The 16,965-nt window shown below is 34.4% G+C and overlaps 2 protein-coding genes across 6 annotated transcripts; both read right to left on the bottom strand.

Moving 5' to 3' along the window:
- Nucleotides 1-2,819: 2,819 nt before the first annotated feature.
- On the bottom strand, nt 2,820-8,242 carry LOC21385984 (protein EMSY-LIKE 3). Of its 2 annotated transcripts, none has more exons than XM_024165268.1 (9): nt 7,949-8,242; nt 6,322-6,530; nt 6,121-6,230; nt 5,758-6,010; nt 5,442-5,654; nt 5,282-5,350; nt 4,205-4,441; nt 3,983-4,115; nt 2,820-3,230 (listed from the first exon to the last, which is right to left on the bottom strand). In XM_024165268.1, exons 1-9 carry the CDS (start codon nt 7,974-7,976, stop codon nt 3,199-3,201), a joined length of 1,284 nt encoding a protein of 427 aa, XP_024021036.1. In that variant the 5' UTR covers nt 7,977-8,242; the 3' UTR covers nt 2,820-3,198. The 2 variants fall into 2 exon arrangements, with proteins under 2 accessions (XP_024021036.1, XP_010095877.2); XM_010097575.2 differs by having other exon boundaries at nt 4,205-4,438.
- A 1,712-nt stretch (nt 8,243-9,954) lies between these two features.
- Nucleotides 9,955-14,986, bottom strand: LOC21385983 (AP2-associated protein kinase 1). Of its 4 annotated transcripts, none has more exons than XM_024165264.1 (8): nt 14,773-14,986; nt 13,229-13,694; nt 12,425-12,590; nt 12,264-12,314; nt 11,985-12,167; nt 11,765-11,858; nt 10,641-11,347; nt 9,955-10,548 (listed from the first exon to the last, which is right to left on the bottom strand). In XM_024165264.1, exons 2-8 carry the CDS (start codon nt 13,690-13,692, stop codon nt 10,180-10,182), a joined length of 2,034 nt encoding a protein of 677 aa, XP_024021032.1. In that variant the 5' UTR covers nt 13,693-13,694; nt 14,773-14,986; the 3' UTR covers nt 9,955-10,179. The 4 variants fall into 4 exon arrangements, with proteins under 4 accessions (XP_024021032.1, XP_024021034.1, XP_024021033.1 ...); XM_024165266.1 differs by having other exon boundaries at nt 9,955-10,545; XM_024165265.1 differs by having other exon boundaries at nt 10,641-11,344.
- Nucleotides 14,987-16,965: the final 1,979 nt, after the last annotated feature.

Below are 16,965 nucleotides of genomic sequence, written 5' to 3'. Positions count from 1 at the left end.
GTGATATTTATATGAAAATTCCTGATGGATTTAAGATGTCTAAAGCACTAAATTCAAAACCTAACGATATCGATTAAGTTACAAAAATCATTGTATGGGTTAAAACAATCCGGATGCATATTGTATAATCACTTAAGCGAATATTTGTCAAAATGAGAATATGTGAATAATCTCATATGCCCATGTGTTTTTATTAAGAGAACAAATCTGGTTTTGTTATAATCGCTGTCTATGTCAATGATTTGAACATCATTGGGACTTATAAAGAAATGCAAGAAGCTGTGATATACTTAAAGGATGAATTTGTATTGAAAGACCTTGGACAAATGAAATATTGTCTTGGTTTACGGATTGAGCACCTTTAAAGTGGAATAATTGTGCATCAATCAAACTATACTAAAAAAGTCCTCAAACGCTTTAACATAGATAAAGCAAACCCTTTAGTACTCCAATGGTTGTTAGATCACTTAATGTTGAAAAGGATCCATTTTGCCCTTGCGAAGGTAATGAAGAAATCCTCAATCTTGATATACCATATCTAAGTGCAATAGGAGCTCTTATGTATCTTGCTAATTGTATCCGACTAGATATAGCTTTTGTTAACTAATCTATTAACAAGATTTAGCTCCTAAACGAAGACATTGAAATGGAATTAAGCATGTATTTTGTTATCTTTAAGGAACACTTGATTTAGGATTATTTTATCCTAAATGATCAAAACAAGGAATGATTGGTTTTGCAGATGCAAGATATTTGTTAGATCCACATAAAGTTAGGTCTCAAACTGGATACGTGTTCATGTGGAGGTACTGCTATTTCATGGCGTTCACAAAAGCAAACACTTGTTGCCGCTTCTTCAAATCATGCCGAAATTATTGCACTCCATGAACCAAGTCGAGAATATGTATGGCTAAGGTCTATGACACAACATATCTAAGAAACTTGCGGACTATCTATTAGTAAAGATCCAACAGTATTATTTGAAAACAATGCCGCATGTGTCGCTCAGATAAAGGAAGGTTACATAAAAAGTGACAGAACCAAACACATAACCCCGAAGTTCTTCTCATACTCCCAAGAGCTCGAAAAGAATAAGAGTATTGATATTCAATACATTCGATCGAGTGACAATGCAGTATATCTTTTCACAAAGACACTTCCCACTACGACATTCAAAAAGCATATCTACAGTATTGGGATGTGTCATCTGTGAGATTTGTGAGGAAGGCCTATACATGTCAACTTAAGGGGGAGTTTACGTGGCTGTACTCTTTTCTCTTATGGTTTTATCCCACTGGGTTTTTTTAGTAAGGTTTTTAAAACACGTATACAGTAATGATATACTCTTTTTCCTTTTGATATGGTTTTTATCCTAATGGGTTTCTCCTAGCAAGGTTTTTAGTAAGGCATCATAAGAGGTGGACATCCAAGAGGGAGTGTTGTAAAAGTCCAACTTTGTGGATGTCCACTAAATTCACTGTGCATGCACAATAACTCATGTATTTTCTTTTAAAATTTACGATGAACGTGTTAGATGAACATTGTTGCATAGTAACTTCATTTCATTATAAATAGAGACGCCGAACTTGAAATGTATGTACAATATAGAAAATAATTTCACGTAAAGAAACAAAAAAAAACGTGTTCTCTCTGTGTGTTTTATCTTATATTTTTAACTCTGATATCTTTATGTCAGTACCATATATCTTAATTTTATAACAATAGTTTATTTTTTGTTATTATTTAGTGGGAACACAAGTATAATTTTGTCTATGAGCAGGGGCATAACTGGAACTTTATAAGAAATTTAGGCATAAAAATTAGATTTTCAAAATTTGAGAGGGGGCAAAAAAATCTTTGCAGGCAGGACATTGCAAAACATATGTTCGAGACTAATTTGAAAAACCATGACTTCGAAATATCACTTTGTATCTTTGCAGTTGCAGCTGGAACATGTTAAAGGAATTTAGTTAAAATATCACTTTTGATCCTTTTATTATACAAATTATCTAGAATATAAAATCAGTGAAAAAATACCCTTGGGCTTCAGTTCTATTTACCATTCTCATTTTTTCTTTTATTTTTTTTTTAAATTTTAAAAGGCAAGAGTACCCTGTGGGCAAGTAGACAATCCCAAATGGGGCTCCATTATACCATATATCAAACCTTATTTTGTTCCATCATCTGATGGTGCAGATGAAGGTCAACATTTGCCATATAATTCTCAAGAAACCTGCTAAACCTTCTCAGGTTGAATCGAGTTCTCTAATAATGTGTCGGTCCCACCTAATAGATCCCACTATGTGGGGCCCACAATTTGTGAGAGAATCATGTCGTTAATTTTACTTTAAAACACCATTTACTGGTAAATTGAAAAATTACAAATTACAAATTCTACCTCATTAAGTACATGACTCACTAAGAGTATTCATTTTAAAAACTCTATCCTTTTAACTAATTTTAATTTAAAAGGTGAAAATATATGAACTAATATTAAAAGGATAAAAATATAGAAAACTCCATTTCAGGAGGTATTTTGAAAATTGCCCATGGGAAAAATATAAGTTAGTACTCTAGTTTGATTTAATGCTTCTACTGTAGAAAGAGTATTGCAAAATATTTTCCACATATTTTGAGATGACAAAAATCAATGTTCGAAAATTTTACACATAACGATCTTTTTTTTTTTTTTTTTTCGAGAATCAAATGATTAATTGTAAGTGACATATCTAGTTTTTTTTTTTTTTTTTTTTTTTTTTTTTTTTTTTTTTTTTTTTCGTTCTTGATAGTACAACAAAAATATATAAAAGACTTGAGATTTTATTGAAAAAAGGGCAAGAGTCGAAGATATAATACATGACAAGTTGGCTAATTACTAAATCAGACCATGTTACAATAATCTCAGCTAGAAAAATCATTCCTAAGGTCAACTCCCACTGTAAATAAATAACCAACCACGAAGCTCAATAGCTCTTTGCCCTACAACCATATCTATATCCTAAACACCAATTTTACCATGTTGGGGGAAAAAATAAATAAATATTATCTAAAAAAAAAAAAAAAAAGTTGGGTCTTCAGAGTTGGTCTCTCCACTGCATCATAACAGGCTGGCCATTAGTGAGCCCCTTCAAGTTAATCAAACTAGGGAAAGTGTTTTTGTTGCTCCCCAAACTAAGTCCATTATTCTCAATTCACAGATTATCTATGTAAGAACTGGCGTGCACCTTCATCTGTTTCAACAAAGAGGATGAAACTGGAAAAATTAGCTCAGAAATTTGATATGATTTCTTCTGTGTAACACACACGTAGAGATATATATGAGTATTACAAGTTAAAGCCAGATTAAACCAAGGACAAGATGTCCTCAGAACAGGCAAAAGAGAAACAAACGCAAAGACAAAATAAGACTATATAATACAATCAAAGACCTACATCACTTTTCCAATTCAAAAGGATCAAAGAGAGCAGATAATTCTTAACATTTGTTTGCTCATTCCCAAACAGAAGTTTGATATGCTTGTTCCCAGATACCACCATGGCATTATCGCCTCGACCCTACTCGTATTATACACCAACGCAGATATGAATAACTGCAGCGTTATTGTGATGGGGTCCAAGTTTTGAACACTCAGAACCGGTAACTGTAATTGCTTTGTTTCCAAAAGCCGTATAGAAACTTCTACCAAAATTAAAATACGAGAAAAGACGACTTTTGCACCTTAAAATATGCAAAAGAATGTGTCCTAATGTTATGACGCTTTGAATAAGATCATTCCGTTTCCTAAAGATCCTATAAGAGTGCCCATTTGAAGTCACATTCATCAATTACATGCTTCAAATGCCAAATCTGGTGATGACTTTTATTCATGTGTTTTACCACGAACTGACGATGAATGATGCAAGGAACACATTAGGAAATGCTCAAGAAGGATTATTTTGTCGCCTGCAATGAAAACTTAAAGAAGAGGGATGGGAAAAATACCACTTTCACCATCAGAAATGTCAGCAAGCTTTGAGAGTGCATCAATAAGGGCTTGTTCATGCTCCTTCAAGACTTTTTTTGCTTTATCGATTTCAAGAGGATCTGGATGATTTGCACCAAAGACCCTCTCCACCTGTCAACAATTCATCGCAAAGTAATATTATACACAAGAATAGTAATAAACTTACAATTTAACTGATAGCAATTATCCTGTCAGCTTACCTCTTTAACTAAAGAATCCGTGTTAAGAATTTTTATCTCATCTGTCATTTTTTTGCCAATGCCATTTTGTGATGGCTTTCTGGATTGGCCCTTTGCAGAGCCTCTTCCTCTTCCTGCACCTGGAACTCCATCACGGCCTGCAGGTCTATTGATCCCATGAGCGGATCCACCATAGCCCCCACGATGAGAAATTCCATTGTCCTCATCTACCCATTGAATATCTTCAGGAGTTATCTGCTGCAACAATTATAAAGAGTATATGGAAAAACATACCATTAGTGAAATTCAACAAAATACAACTAATGAGAACTAAGCTATCTTAGATGAGGTGTTCTTTTTGGAAGTACTGAAAGCTAAAGGAAGATGAGAGAAACTATACTGTGGATCTGAACCAAAATATGGTGGAAACAGCCATACCAGAACAAATAATAAATTCGTTTTATGGTTTTAAAATAGAAAAACCTATTATCTGTACATTACTACACGAAACTCTTCTTCACCCAAGTAATCAGAACCCGTGAATATTTAAATTCTTTTCTTAAATAATATGTGAAACATCTAAGCGTACTCAGCATTCCTCGAGTCACCTAGCAATTGTCAATATTGTAATTCCAGCAACCTTGAAGTGTAAGAGTAACAGAGCCTCGTTTAGAAACAAGGGTAAGATTAAAGAAATTCCTTTATGGAGTGATAGCTAAAAGAAAAAAGAGAAAAAAAAAGGGGTTTCTGGACATGTAAAGACTCGCGTCCCTTTTGTGGCTCAAAGCTTAAGAAAATAGATTTGTTGACTACTAAAAAAAATCAATTAAAAAAAAAAAAAAAACTGGACTGATTCGTCCATTGACTGAAGAATATTACGTGCTCCAAAATGTACTAACTGTAAGGTTACACACCGAAAAGAAAACTAAAAATCTTGAGATATATAGTGCGGTCATGTTAGGGATTTTATATGCTCAACAATCATATTAAGCTCAATAATGAATCGCTTAGTAGCATGAGCTTTATATAAGTCATTTCTCACGTTTGGAGTTGGTGAAAGAGTACCCAAAGATCTACAAGACAAAGCATCAGCTATACCTCTGAAAGATTAACCCACTCCCATGTCTCATTGGCAGAACCAACATCATATACTAAAGCATGCCTTCCCTGACATATTAGAGACAACAATTTACACGTGTCAACCATATGACTTTACTTCAAGCTTAAGTTATGTAAGAAAAAGCCATAAATTATGTACCTCGGCTGGATCATAGTCAGTTATAACTGCTTCATAAAAGTTATTGTCATCAGGCCATCTTGTCCTCACTTTCTTTCCAATTAATGAATCTATTGCTGCCCCCTCAGCAGGTTCATTTGCAACCGCAGAGGAAGAAACTCTATTAACAGCTTGACCCCTTCCAGTTGGACCGGAGGAAGGGTATTGCTTGACTGAAGATCCACCGGGTAACACCTGACCCAGTAAACAAAGGTAATATCAGGAAACGAACCATACATATTAATAAATTGCAAGCTTGTGTTGTATTCTACACTAAACATCACTGATCTTCACTCACAGGCTTATGTTTTTTGCCCTTGGCTCCTGGAACATATCCCCTCTTTGCTGTGGATGAAGGCGGTTGGTGGGATGCAGCAATTGCCTGTGGGTGAAATGGTGGAGATGGTGCGCCAAAAGATTGAGAAGCAACTGACTGGGAGCCTTTCTGCTTCTTGCGAGATGCAGAGACAGTTGGGCTGGGTATTGGATCATGCACAGCTTGACTTGTACCAAGCATACCAGGTTGAGCTCCACCCGCCTGTCTCCACTCTCTAATGGCCACATACAGTTCCCATTAAGAGACAGATTATAGTAACAAAAACAAAAAATATACGCCTCATGCCTCGGTTAAAGGACCAGGCTTTTTCGAAATTTATCAGACCTTATCCTCCTTATGACATCGTCTGCATTAACCCGTCCTAGAAGCTCTCTGTGCTCCTCATTTGATAACCTTAACTCTTTCCTAAGTTCCGTAATCAAACTTTCCTTTTCCTGAAGAAAATACATTTCACGTAGTAGTCATTTAAACCTGATACGAAAAACATAGATATTAGATCCGAGAAAACAAAATGAAAAAAAGTACCCAAGTAATGAGATCAGCTTGAGCTTTAAAGGCTCTTAGAACCGAACTATATGCTTCTTGCTCAAGCTGGTGAATTTGGGCCTCCATATCGGTGTCACCATACATCCTAGAGTGTGGGAGAGAACCCACAGCAGATCTTCCATTCCCGGCAACACGACCACCTCTTGGAATTCTATTTTGATGTGATGGTGGGAGATCGTCGTCAGTTCCTGCAATTTCCCCACCCCCCCCCAAAAAAAAGATACAAATCTCTGTGAGGCCGGAATTTAGCTACAATCTACAGAAAATGGAGCCTAAGAATCTAGCTATCAACAAGATGATTTCTCAATAGTGAGGAAGCGCCCCCATTAAAATTTTGAATTTCAATTTTTTGTATGCTATGTTTAAAATATTCTCAATTATGCCCTTACTAAAGACCAAAAATGGTTATTGTGCCCCCACTCAATAATAAAGATCATAACCATGCCCCACTTAATTAAAGCAAGGCCCAACAGGCCAATACAATAAACTCACTATTGAGATCTATAACGACTTTTGAGACCAAATTTAGTTTAATCAATCTAAAAGAATTGTAGGTTTCAAATATTTAGATGGACGAAAAATAAATAGAGCAAAAAGCGAGAGAGACAAAGAGTAAAGAAATAAAAATAAAATACATTAAATTGCAACCCCTGAAAAAAAGAATTTAAAAAAAAAAAATTCTTGCTCCGCTATTGCCTAATCAGTATTAGTAAGAATGCATGAAAATGGGTTCAAAAGTTCTATCAGAGATGTCTAACATCTTCAGTAAAGATAATGCCCAAAACTATAAATCTTATACTACATAAACAAAATTGCAATTCTTTTGGACATATTTTGAGAAATTCAAACTCCCCCCTCCAATGGATAAAGCAAAAATAAGATAGTTTTTAATTTCATAATTCCTAGTTTCTACGTTCAGAAAATGAAAAAAACCCAGCAAAAGCCCTCAAATTCTCAATAATTTCGAATAAGTCATCTAGAAGCAAACTTGCCCTTAGAGTACATTCAACTCCCTGCATATATGAAACTTAATCTAAACAACAAATCCCCTATTGTGTCACGCAATTATAGACCGTCAGACCTTCGTCAAGCTCTATTTTAAACACACCATCTATTATTATTATGATTATATGATTTTACTGTGATTTGATGATCCAAAACTGTACAATAACATTAGGATCCTACCGCAGAATCTTCCAAATATGTTTCTTTTTTGATAAGTAATCCTCCAAATATGTTGAATAATTGTACCTTATGCCCCAAAAACTAGGCCTGAATAAAAAGGGAATTAAAAAAGTTTATGCCTTTATGCAGTCTGATTTCTGAATCAAATAATCTTGAAACTTCTCAAAACAAAAATAAAAAATTTGTTTCAACCTACGAATTTTCATTGAAGAGGACAAATTAAACACAAAAAAACCTCTCTTTTACTCATTGGGAAGAGAGTTATTTCTTCAATATATCCAATTTCCTTCATAATTCAGCAAACTAGGAAAAAGAACCAACCCTAACCCTAATAATTCATGGAAATCGAAAAGGAAAAGAAATAGAACTTGAAATCACGATTTGTGAAAATGAGAGTAGTGAATTGAGAGATTGAACTCACCGCTGCTGTCGTAGGGTTCGTAGTCCATAGCCAGTTTGGATTGATTAAAGCGAAGAATGGGGATTGCTCAGAAGGAATTTAAGCTCCGATAATCTCTGAAGAGAAAGTTCTAGACTTTTCAGGAACGGGATTGAAACGGCGTCGTTGAAGCCGGCGTGGGGGCTTCGCCGGGGGAGAATGAAAGTCTAAGAGAGAGAAAGAGGGGAAGAGAGAGAAGTGGTGATCGGAGAGAGAGAGAGAGAGATCCCAATGGTGATGGTGATGGTAATACTGGGGCAAACACAAACAAAACAGTAAACGCTCTACTTTGGAGGGCGGCTTTCGTTAAAAAATAATAATAAACAAAATAAATTAGACAGTTGCATCTAAACTTTTTTATTTTTTATTTTTTATTTTTGCATAATAAACCTTAAAGTTTAAACTTTTACAGATCGCACTCTAAATTTTCTAGTCAGTATTGAAGTCTAATAACTTACAAAAAAATAATTAAATTGATAGTTCGGAAAACGAAATTTACAAGTAACCTTGTTTGAAAAATGATGAACTTTACATTTTATGTGTAAATCGCGGGGCTCGCTCATTAGTTCTTTAGACTTCAATCGCTATTAATTTGAAAATTTATGGTGTAATTAGTTAAATTTAAAAGCTTAGGTGTATAATGCAAAAAAAAAAAAAAACGAAAAAAAAAAAAAAAAAAAAAAAAGTTTAAGGTGCTGCAATGTAATTCTATTCAATTCTCTATGTACACGGCCAAGTATTTATATTTAAAAAAAAAAAATTGAAAAAATTATCTGTGAAAAACTTCTCATGTTCCCTATACTTTTACACTCATGTGTTTCTATATTTAAAAACTCTTCTTTTACTCTAAACTATAAATTAGTCTCACTAATCCTTTTATTATAATTTCCTTATAAAAAATCATAGAAGAATTTCAATGAGAAGGTTTAAGATTTTATCTCCTGTATGTAAGCTTGAAGATGACTGTTTTATCTCATTAAAAAAATTATACACTTACAACCTAACTAACTACATAGCAAGGAAAGTTATTCCCCCACCACCAAAAAAAAAAAAAAAAAATTTAAGAAAACAAAAACATTAGTGTTGCTCATGTGATAAACGAGTGTTAAATTGATCCGTTATATATGACCTAGAAGAGCATTGTTTAATATCATGAAAAAAGTACTATAATAATTAACTATAAGATAACTTAACTTACTACGTATAATAGAAACTTATTCGTTATGTTCAAAAAACAAAAAGAAATAATTGAAACAAAGTTAGTGATGTAAATATAATAAACGAGCGTTAAAGATGATTCCTTTTATGTCAGCTAGAAGAGCAATGTTTCATCTCATTAAGATAAAAGAGTACCCACATAATTAACTATAAGATAACTTAACTTACTACTAGCAAGAAAAAGTACAATTAAACAAAACTCTCATTTTGCTTTTACACCCATGCATCTCTATATTTGAAAAAGTCATTTTACTCTAAACTATAAATTAGTCTCACTAATCTTTTTATTATAATTTCCCTTTAAAAAATCATAGAAGAATTTCAATGAGAAGGTTTAAGATTTTATCTCCTTGAAATGGGAGAATTTCAGTACCCTTAGAACCCGAGCGCTCCACAGGCAATGCCAACCTATAGTAATTGTATGAGTCCTTCATTAAAAAAAAAAAAAAGAAGTTTTTACCTTTATTAAAAAGTTATTAGGGTTGTTTTCTTGAAGATTGTTGTTAAATCTATGTTTATCTCTTTGTTTGAATGATTCGTATTGTTTTGACGAATGTTCAACAGCTGAGGTTAAATAAGACTAATGATGTGAAATTTGGAGATTGTGAATTGGGAACCCGTAGCCAAGATCAAACCAAAAAAGGGGTTTAGAAGTTAAAATAAATGAATAGAAAAACAAGCACAAAGGAAAGAAAAAGAGTACAACACAAGGAACCGCTTACACGCCAACCAAAATACGTCAAGATTTAAGAACAAAATAAAATTAAATGAAAAGAAAAACAATTATTTTTTTATCAAACAAACGAGATAAGCAAAAGGTATACACTCGCAGTTTTGATGAGCGTGTCGTTGATGTAAACTTTCCATAGAAGATAAATCTACAAAACACAATCACTCAGCAACACAAACTAGGCCTTACACAGCCACATAATTTTAGTTATTCCCTTTTCAAATTTCCCATAAAATACCACTTTATCACTTCCAGATGGCCTCAGTTAGAAACCAGCCCATCCAGCCGGTTGGGAAGCTGGTTTGCTCTCCATAATCTTTGCCTCGCCGGTGTGCTGAGAATTGTTTCCTTCAGCCAGTGATCTCGACATTTGAGAGCTCCCGGTAGGAATGGCAGTAAAACTCTCAGTTCCAAAACCCCAAGAGTCGAAACCACTATTTACTTGAGTGGCCTGCTTGTTCTGAGGCCCATTTCTTGTTCTGACAGATTTGACGGTGTTGCTCGATGGAGGAGGTTGCTGCGGCTTGGGTTCCTCTGGAAAAGCTTGCCACATCCTTGGCTTTGGGCTCATGGTGTTGCGGCTATCTTTCTCTTGTTGGAGTTCCCGAACAGTGCCTTCTATATTGTCCTTCTGCTGTTAATGGTGATAAATAATATCAGAAAAATGAACCGAAACTGATCAGGACTAAAGCAGTGTGTGTATAGATTGTCGACAAGGAAAACTACCAGGGGAGCTGCAGATGGCCGAACTCCGGGTGAAGTTTGATTTCTTGAAGTGTCCTTGTTCGGCGATGGAGTTGTAGCAGCAACTGCTTGCTTAAGTTCCTGTATCTCCTGTCTCTGTGATCGACAAATGGTAGATAGCTTTTCGAATTTCGAAGTTATTTCAGCCTTTTCCAAGTTAGCTTCCTTAAGCTGCCCTTTCAGTTTCTCCAATTCAGCCTCTAAGGCTTGTTCCCTACTTGATTTGTTAGTATTACTAACTTCTGAGCTGAGTTTTCTGGTATCAAATTCAGCAACAAATGTGTTGAAGGCCCCATCTTGGAAAGCTGCCGAGCTCCCGGCATTTGATGTCTTTGGCCTCTCAGTGAAGTGATCTGTATCCTTTTGGAAGAAGCCTACGTCAATGTCCTTTGAAGGCCCGTATGAATTTCTTCCTACAGTTTGATTCTCTGGACGAACTATATCATGCCTCATAGTACCATGGCTAATTGGTTCTTCATCAAATTTTGGTTCGCTCTTGTCTTTGGCTACAAATGATTCCTTTGCATGCTGTGTGAACCAGAAAGCACCAAGCTGCCCTCCGCCTCCCCCTGCCTTTGATGCAGCTGAATGTTGTGATGGATCTCTAGTAGGTTCTCCAGATGAAGGCGGGGGTGGTGGGCTCCTACGAGGAACCGGGGATGACTTGTTTGGAAGCCTTGAAATACCTGCTGAAATGTAATAAAGAAAAGACATGGCATTGACGGCAAGGTCGGAACTCAAACATTTAACTTTCATGATTCATCTCATTTAAATGAGTTTTCAGCATTTAAAATTTGCCAAGCGAGTGACAACAGAATTTGAATGTCAAGTTGAGGTTCATCACAGGGTAAATAAAATAAAAACAAAAAGCAAACACGAGACTTTAAACATTACAAACATGAACAAATTTCTTTTTTCAACTTTATTTTCTTTTCCTGACAAAATAAGCAGCATCTCTTCTACATCTTAAAACAAATAATCTACAACGTTTATCTAAAGCCTGAACTGAGTTCAACATTTGGAAACCAAACTAAAATCTTGTATCAGACAAAGAAGTATAAATGCCATCAAGTACAGTTTCAGAGTATATGTAAAAGTTTCGTTACCTTCATGTATTTCACTAGAATGCATTTCAGGTGGCCCACTGGGTAAGGACTTTTGTAAACCCACAGGTAACTGCTCATTGACACGAAACCATACCTGCAAAATAGAATTCAAAACATCAGTTAAGAATGTGAAGTCCCTCGACCTATGATCACTATTGACAAATGTCTAAAACTAACCTAAATTGATGGAGATGAAGGGCCAATCAAGCAAAGCGCTTGCCTGCGTGATATCTGGTCTGTCATCTGGTGAAGCTTGAAGCATGTCTCTGATAAGGTCTGTAATTGACGAGCTGTATATTGGCAACTCCGGAATGCGATAGTTCCCATTCAGTATTTGCAGCTTTGATTCTCCATCAAATGCACTTTTGAAATAGCAAATGCGAAAAAGAAGGCAGCCAAGGGCCTACAAAGAGACAAACTAACCTCAGTTCTGAAAAACTTTTTAAGAGAGGAGCTATTAACAATAATTTAGCATGGAACTAAATTCAAATTGACTTACCCAAATGTCTACCCTCTCGCTGATAATTTCTCTTCGGAATAGATCCCACATCTATGTGAAAAAACAAGGAGAAAAAAAGGAAAAGTAAAGATGCAAAATATTGAACTCTTTTACCACAAAACAACATAGATGTGCATTCTCAGAGGAGTTCATTCTTAAACCTCTGGGGCTCTATAGGCAGGTGTAGTGTGCTTTCTGATATTGTCTTCTTCAATGCCCATTTCTTCAGGCTTTTCAAACCGCTTGTGGTTGGTAGAGGTGCTTCCAAAATCACACAACTTCCATGATCCATCCGAGCCCAAGAGAATATTCTCAGCTTTCAAGTCCCTTAATATATCCAAAAACAACTTGAAATTAATCACCAAAACTTTCTCGGCATACTAGAAAATACATAGATGAATTTCTGAAAGCAAGCAGGTGAACAAGTGAATCTTCTTCCTTTGAGTTCACCATTTCTTTCTCTTGTTTCTTTGGCAAATGGGAACATAGATTATAATGCTCAAAAATATAAATCACCACGCATATACATCTTAACCAAAAGGATATAATCTGAAAGGTTTCAGGGATCACTATGTTCTAATGCATATAGTTTAATTAGAAAGAACTAGGATTAGTTGACAAAATTGGATATAGTATTCGACTAAGTTTAGTTATTATTTACTGTCAAGCAAACAGGAAACTTGTTCAGAAACGAAAATTGAGCCACCAATATTGTGCGAAATCTATCAATGAATGGCCAAAACAACTTGAACTAGTGCAGTTTAGTAGTTTACAGGCCAGTACAGTTATTAATTGCTATGTAACAATCAAGAAATTTGAATCGAAACAGAATGTCAGCAAGCAATACTATGTCAAGTCAACAGTAAATGGGCTGGAGAGATGATCTCTTCAAGTGAGAGAGAGAAAGAGAGAAATGAACGACCGACTAAATTTAAGTAAGGACCAATCAAGTACTTTCAGCACACCTGTGAGCAATAGGGGGAGACTGGCAATGCATAGCAAAAACTGCATTACACACATCTCTGAAGATTGAAAGGACCTGTTTCTCATCAAAGTACACTGATCCTCTGCTTTCCAGCACACTGACCAGAGATCTCTCACAAAATTCCATCACGACGAGTGCTTCTTTCGTCCGCCCCATATCCAAGATGGTATGTGCATGAAGTGTGACAACATTGGGATGTCCTCGCAGAGCCTTCATAACTGAGATCTCTTTCACTACCAACTCTAATGATTCATCGTCATTGCATATAATGTGCTTTAAAGCATATTGCTTTGACAAATGCACAGCATCGCGAGCTAAGTAAACACAAGAGAACCCGCCCTCAGCAATCACATTCTTGACATGTAGTTTAAGATTTCCCACATCGACAGAGCGGCCTTCGAGTCCAGCTGATTCCTTTTGCATAAATGGTTTGAATTTCCACATGACTGTAACAATTATAAATACCAAATGTAACAAATCCACCGACAAATATCAGTACCAGTTTGGCAGTGATCAAACACTCCACATCGAAATTCAAAAAACAATCAAAACACTGCACCAATAGAAATCGAAAAATGCTATTTATCACTACTAGGGATGAAACCAAATAAAACCACTGCACCGATAGAATCAGAACACTACGGGGGAAGCAATGACCACATATGTGACTATTACGGCCACACAGCAGAGTGAGACCCAATTCTTTTACTTTTTTTTCCATCCTACAGCTTTTTTTTTTCTTTTTTTTTTAATCATCGATACGTATAGTGATGCATAATCACTAATGATGATGAATAGCAGAGCTTAAACAACAGTGTAAATTTGTAAGCATTTCGTTATATATCTAATACACACACACACACACACACACACACACACAGACACACACACACAACACATACACATCATAAATCGATCACTTCACCATTTACTCTCTTCATCCTAATTATCATTTTGCTGGAATTGTGGCTGATTCAGTCGCAAAAGGTCCAAACTTTCCTTGGCAACTAACACTTTCACTTAATTTTTCTTTAAAAAAATGAAAAGAATAATTAGATTTTCTTAAAACAGACATTCGCCCTCCATTTCACTTTTATAACCAAAAAAAAAAGTGTCAGTCCATAATAACTTGATATCTGTTCATTTCAACGCCATTAAACCCTAATCACAACATAACTTGTCTGCCTTAGATCCAATTACAACATCGATAAAAAAAAAAAAAAAATCCAAAATCCAAAACTTTTTGCTCTATTGTTCATCAATTGCTTGCAAAAAAGAAGATCCGAATCGGATTTCAGATGCTAAGAAATTCCAACAACATAAACTCTAACAACAAAGTTCATATCAAATGAGCACAAAAAAGCACACGATCTGAAAACTAAACCTCAAAGAGAAATAACAGATTCCTATCTCAAATTCTCTTCAGATAATCAAAAGATCGAACTTTCATAATCCGACCATCGAAATGAACAGCTATAGAGAGAGAGAGAGAGAGAGAGAGAGAGAGAGAGAGAGAGAGAATACCTCAATGAAATTGGAATCGGATTGGAGGTCGAGAGAGGGAATTAGAGAGAGAAAAGAGCTCTGAGATCTGAGTCTAGAGAGAGAAAGAGTTTACGTGCTGATCCAGAAACTCTGTCCCAATACTACTTTTTTGTTGATTGGAGAAGAAAAGTACATAAGAAATTTCAGATTTTTTTTTTAATAATGAAATGGAGAGATTTTGGGAAATTACGAAGGAAAGGAGAAAGTGCGAATTGCGCCGCTATATACGTTAAGCTTTAGCTAAAGAACAGAGCCTTGTTTTCTATTGAGGTGGGGTAGAATTGGGTGCTTCTAAGAGCAGAGTCTACTTTCCATTCTCGGCCGCTGGCGGATTGGTAAGTGTGATTGACGGTTGTCACGAATTCAAGAAATATGTGGAAAATCATTTGTAAATATGTTAGGTGTGTTTAGAACTCGTTTTAAAATTATTTATTTTTTTGTATGTAAATGAAAACGAAAATATTTTTAATTTCAGACAGAAATCATTTTTGTAAATGTGTTTGGTAGTTTTATCAAGAGATTATTTTCAGTATAAAAAACTCATTAATGTCTCTCTCTCTGCTTAAGAGAAGAGAAAATGAAAACAAAAAATGAAAAACGACTAAAAGTTATTTTTCATTTCTCTCTCATTTTACACTAAACTAAAAAATTGTCTTCATTTTTATTTTTTATTTTTATTACGCCAAACGCCGTTTTAAAAATATTTTCATTTTTTCTTTCTCGAAAAACGTAAAAAAAAAAAATGAGATCAATTCCAAATATGGCCGTTGTGAGAGCACGATTTAAACCATGAGTCCTGTGATAGGGCTCACAAGAACGAGCAACAGAAGACCCGTTTCAAAAGTGGATTCAAACTATATAGTTTGAATCAAAATTTAAATTTTGTAAAAAAAAATAATGTAACAGCGCTTTTTAAATTTAAATTTTGTATGAGACAAAATATTATTTAACTCATCTTCTATACGTACTCATAGATGGTTAGTATATTAGACATGTTCCATGTAAATATATGGTTTGTAGATGTCAAGAAGAAAATGGCAAGCATTTTTAGGTTAACTAAATGTTCTTTTTTTTTATTTTAATGATTGAAGGTCGTTGGAAGAATGACGAGTAAGATAGATTGAAAAGAATGCAAATATAAAAGATGGAAAAGATTTTAGTCATCTCCAAGTTATTTGGTAAGAGTGAAAGAGAAATAAAACGATCGGTGATTGTTATTTTTACTATATTTTTTTCACAATTTATAAATATATATTTTTTGAGGTTAAAATAGCCTCGTACACTTGACTTTAATACATTTCTATAAGATTTTTTTTATTAACTTTTTTGAAAAGAAAATTATATAGGAGCGTTTGAAACTCGTTCTAAAATGATTTTTTTTTTTGTATAAAAATGGAAATGAAAACGTTTTCAATCTCTAACATAAATTATTTTTAAAAATACGTTTAGTAGTTTTATTAAGAGATTATTTTCATTATAAAAAAACACATTAATGTCTCTCTCTGCTCGACAGAGGAGAAAACGAAAATAAAAAAATAAAAAATAACTAAAAATTATTTTTCATTTATCTCTTATTTTACGCTAAATTAAAAAAATATTTTCATTTTTTTTTTATTTTTAATTATGTCAAACGTCATTTTAAAATCGTTTGCATTTTTTATTCTCAAAAAATATAGAAAATAAAAATAAAAACAATTCCAAACACGACATTACTCCACCTCACCTCTCCCCTCTCCCATCTCCTTTTTCCAATCTAATAATTGAATCACCTTCTCCTTCAATCCCTCCGTTGGTTATGAAATACAAACGCAATGGAATGAGATTTTACAATATTATGTAAAGCAAATTCATCTCACGATGTAATATAAAGCAATAATATGAGCTGGCAAATAATTTCTCGATGACCAAAAATTATGTTCTCAACCTTCCGATCTTGCTCCTTTTTTTTAAAAAAAAAAAAAAAAAGAAAAAACCAGAAAATCTTGCGAAACTAAAATATAAAAGAAACATAAGAACAATAAATACAAGCAAAGCAAATTTTTATCATTTAAAACCTTTCTCACTTCAAATTCTTGGTCAAGCTTTTCTCAAAATATCAAGATTTGCTAATTTTTTTTCAAGATCTAAAGCAATAAATTTCTCCTCTTTTTGAGCAAGATATGATTTTGGTTT

Source organism: Morus notabilis, unplaced genomic scaffold (genome assembly GCF_000414095.1).
Source record: "Morus notabilis unplaced genomic scaffold, ASM41409v2 Scaffold4188, whole genome shotgun sequence".
NCBI lineage: Eukaryota > Viridiplantae > Streptophyta > Magnoliopsida > Rosales > Moraceae > Morus > Morus notabilis.
This window is presented reverse-complemented; position numbering and strand designations above follow the sequence as displayed.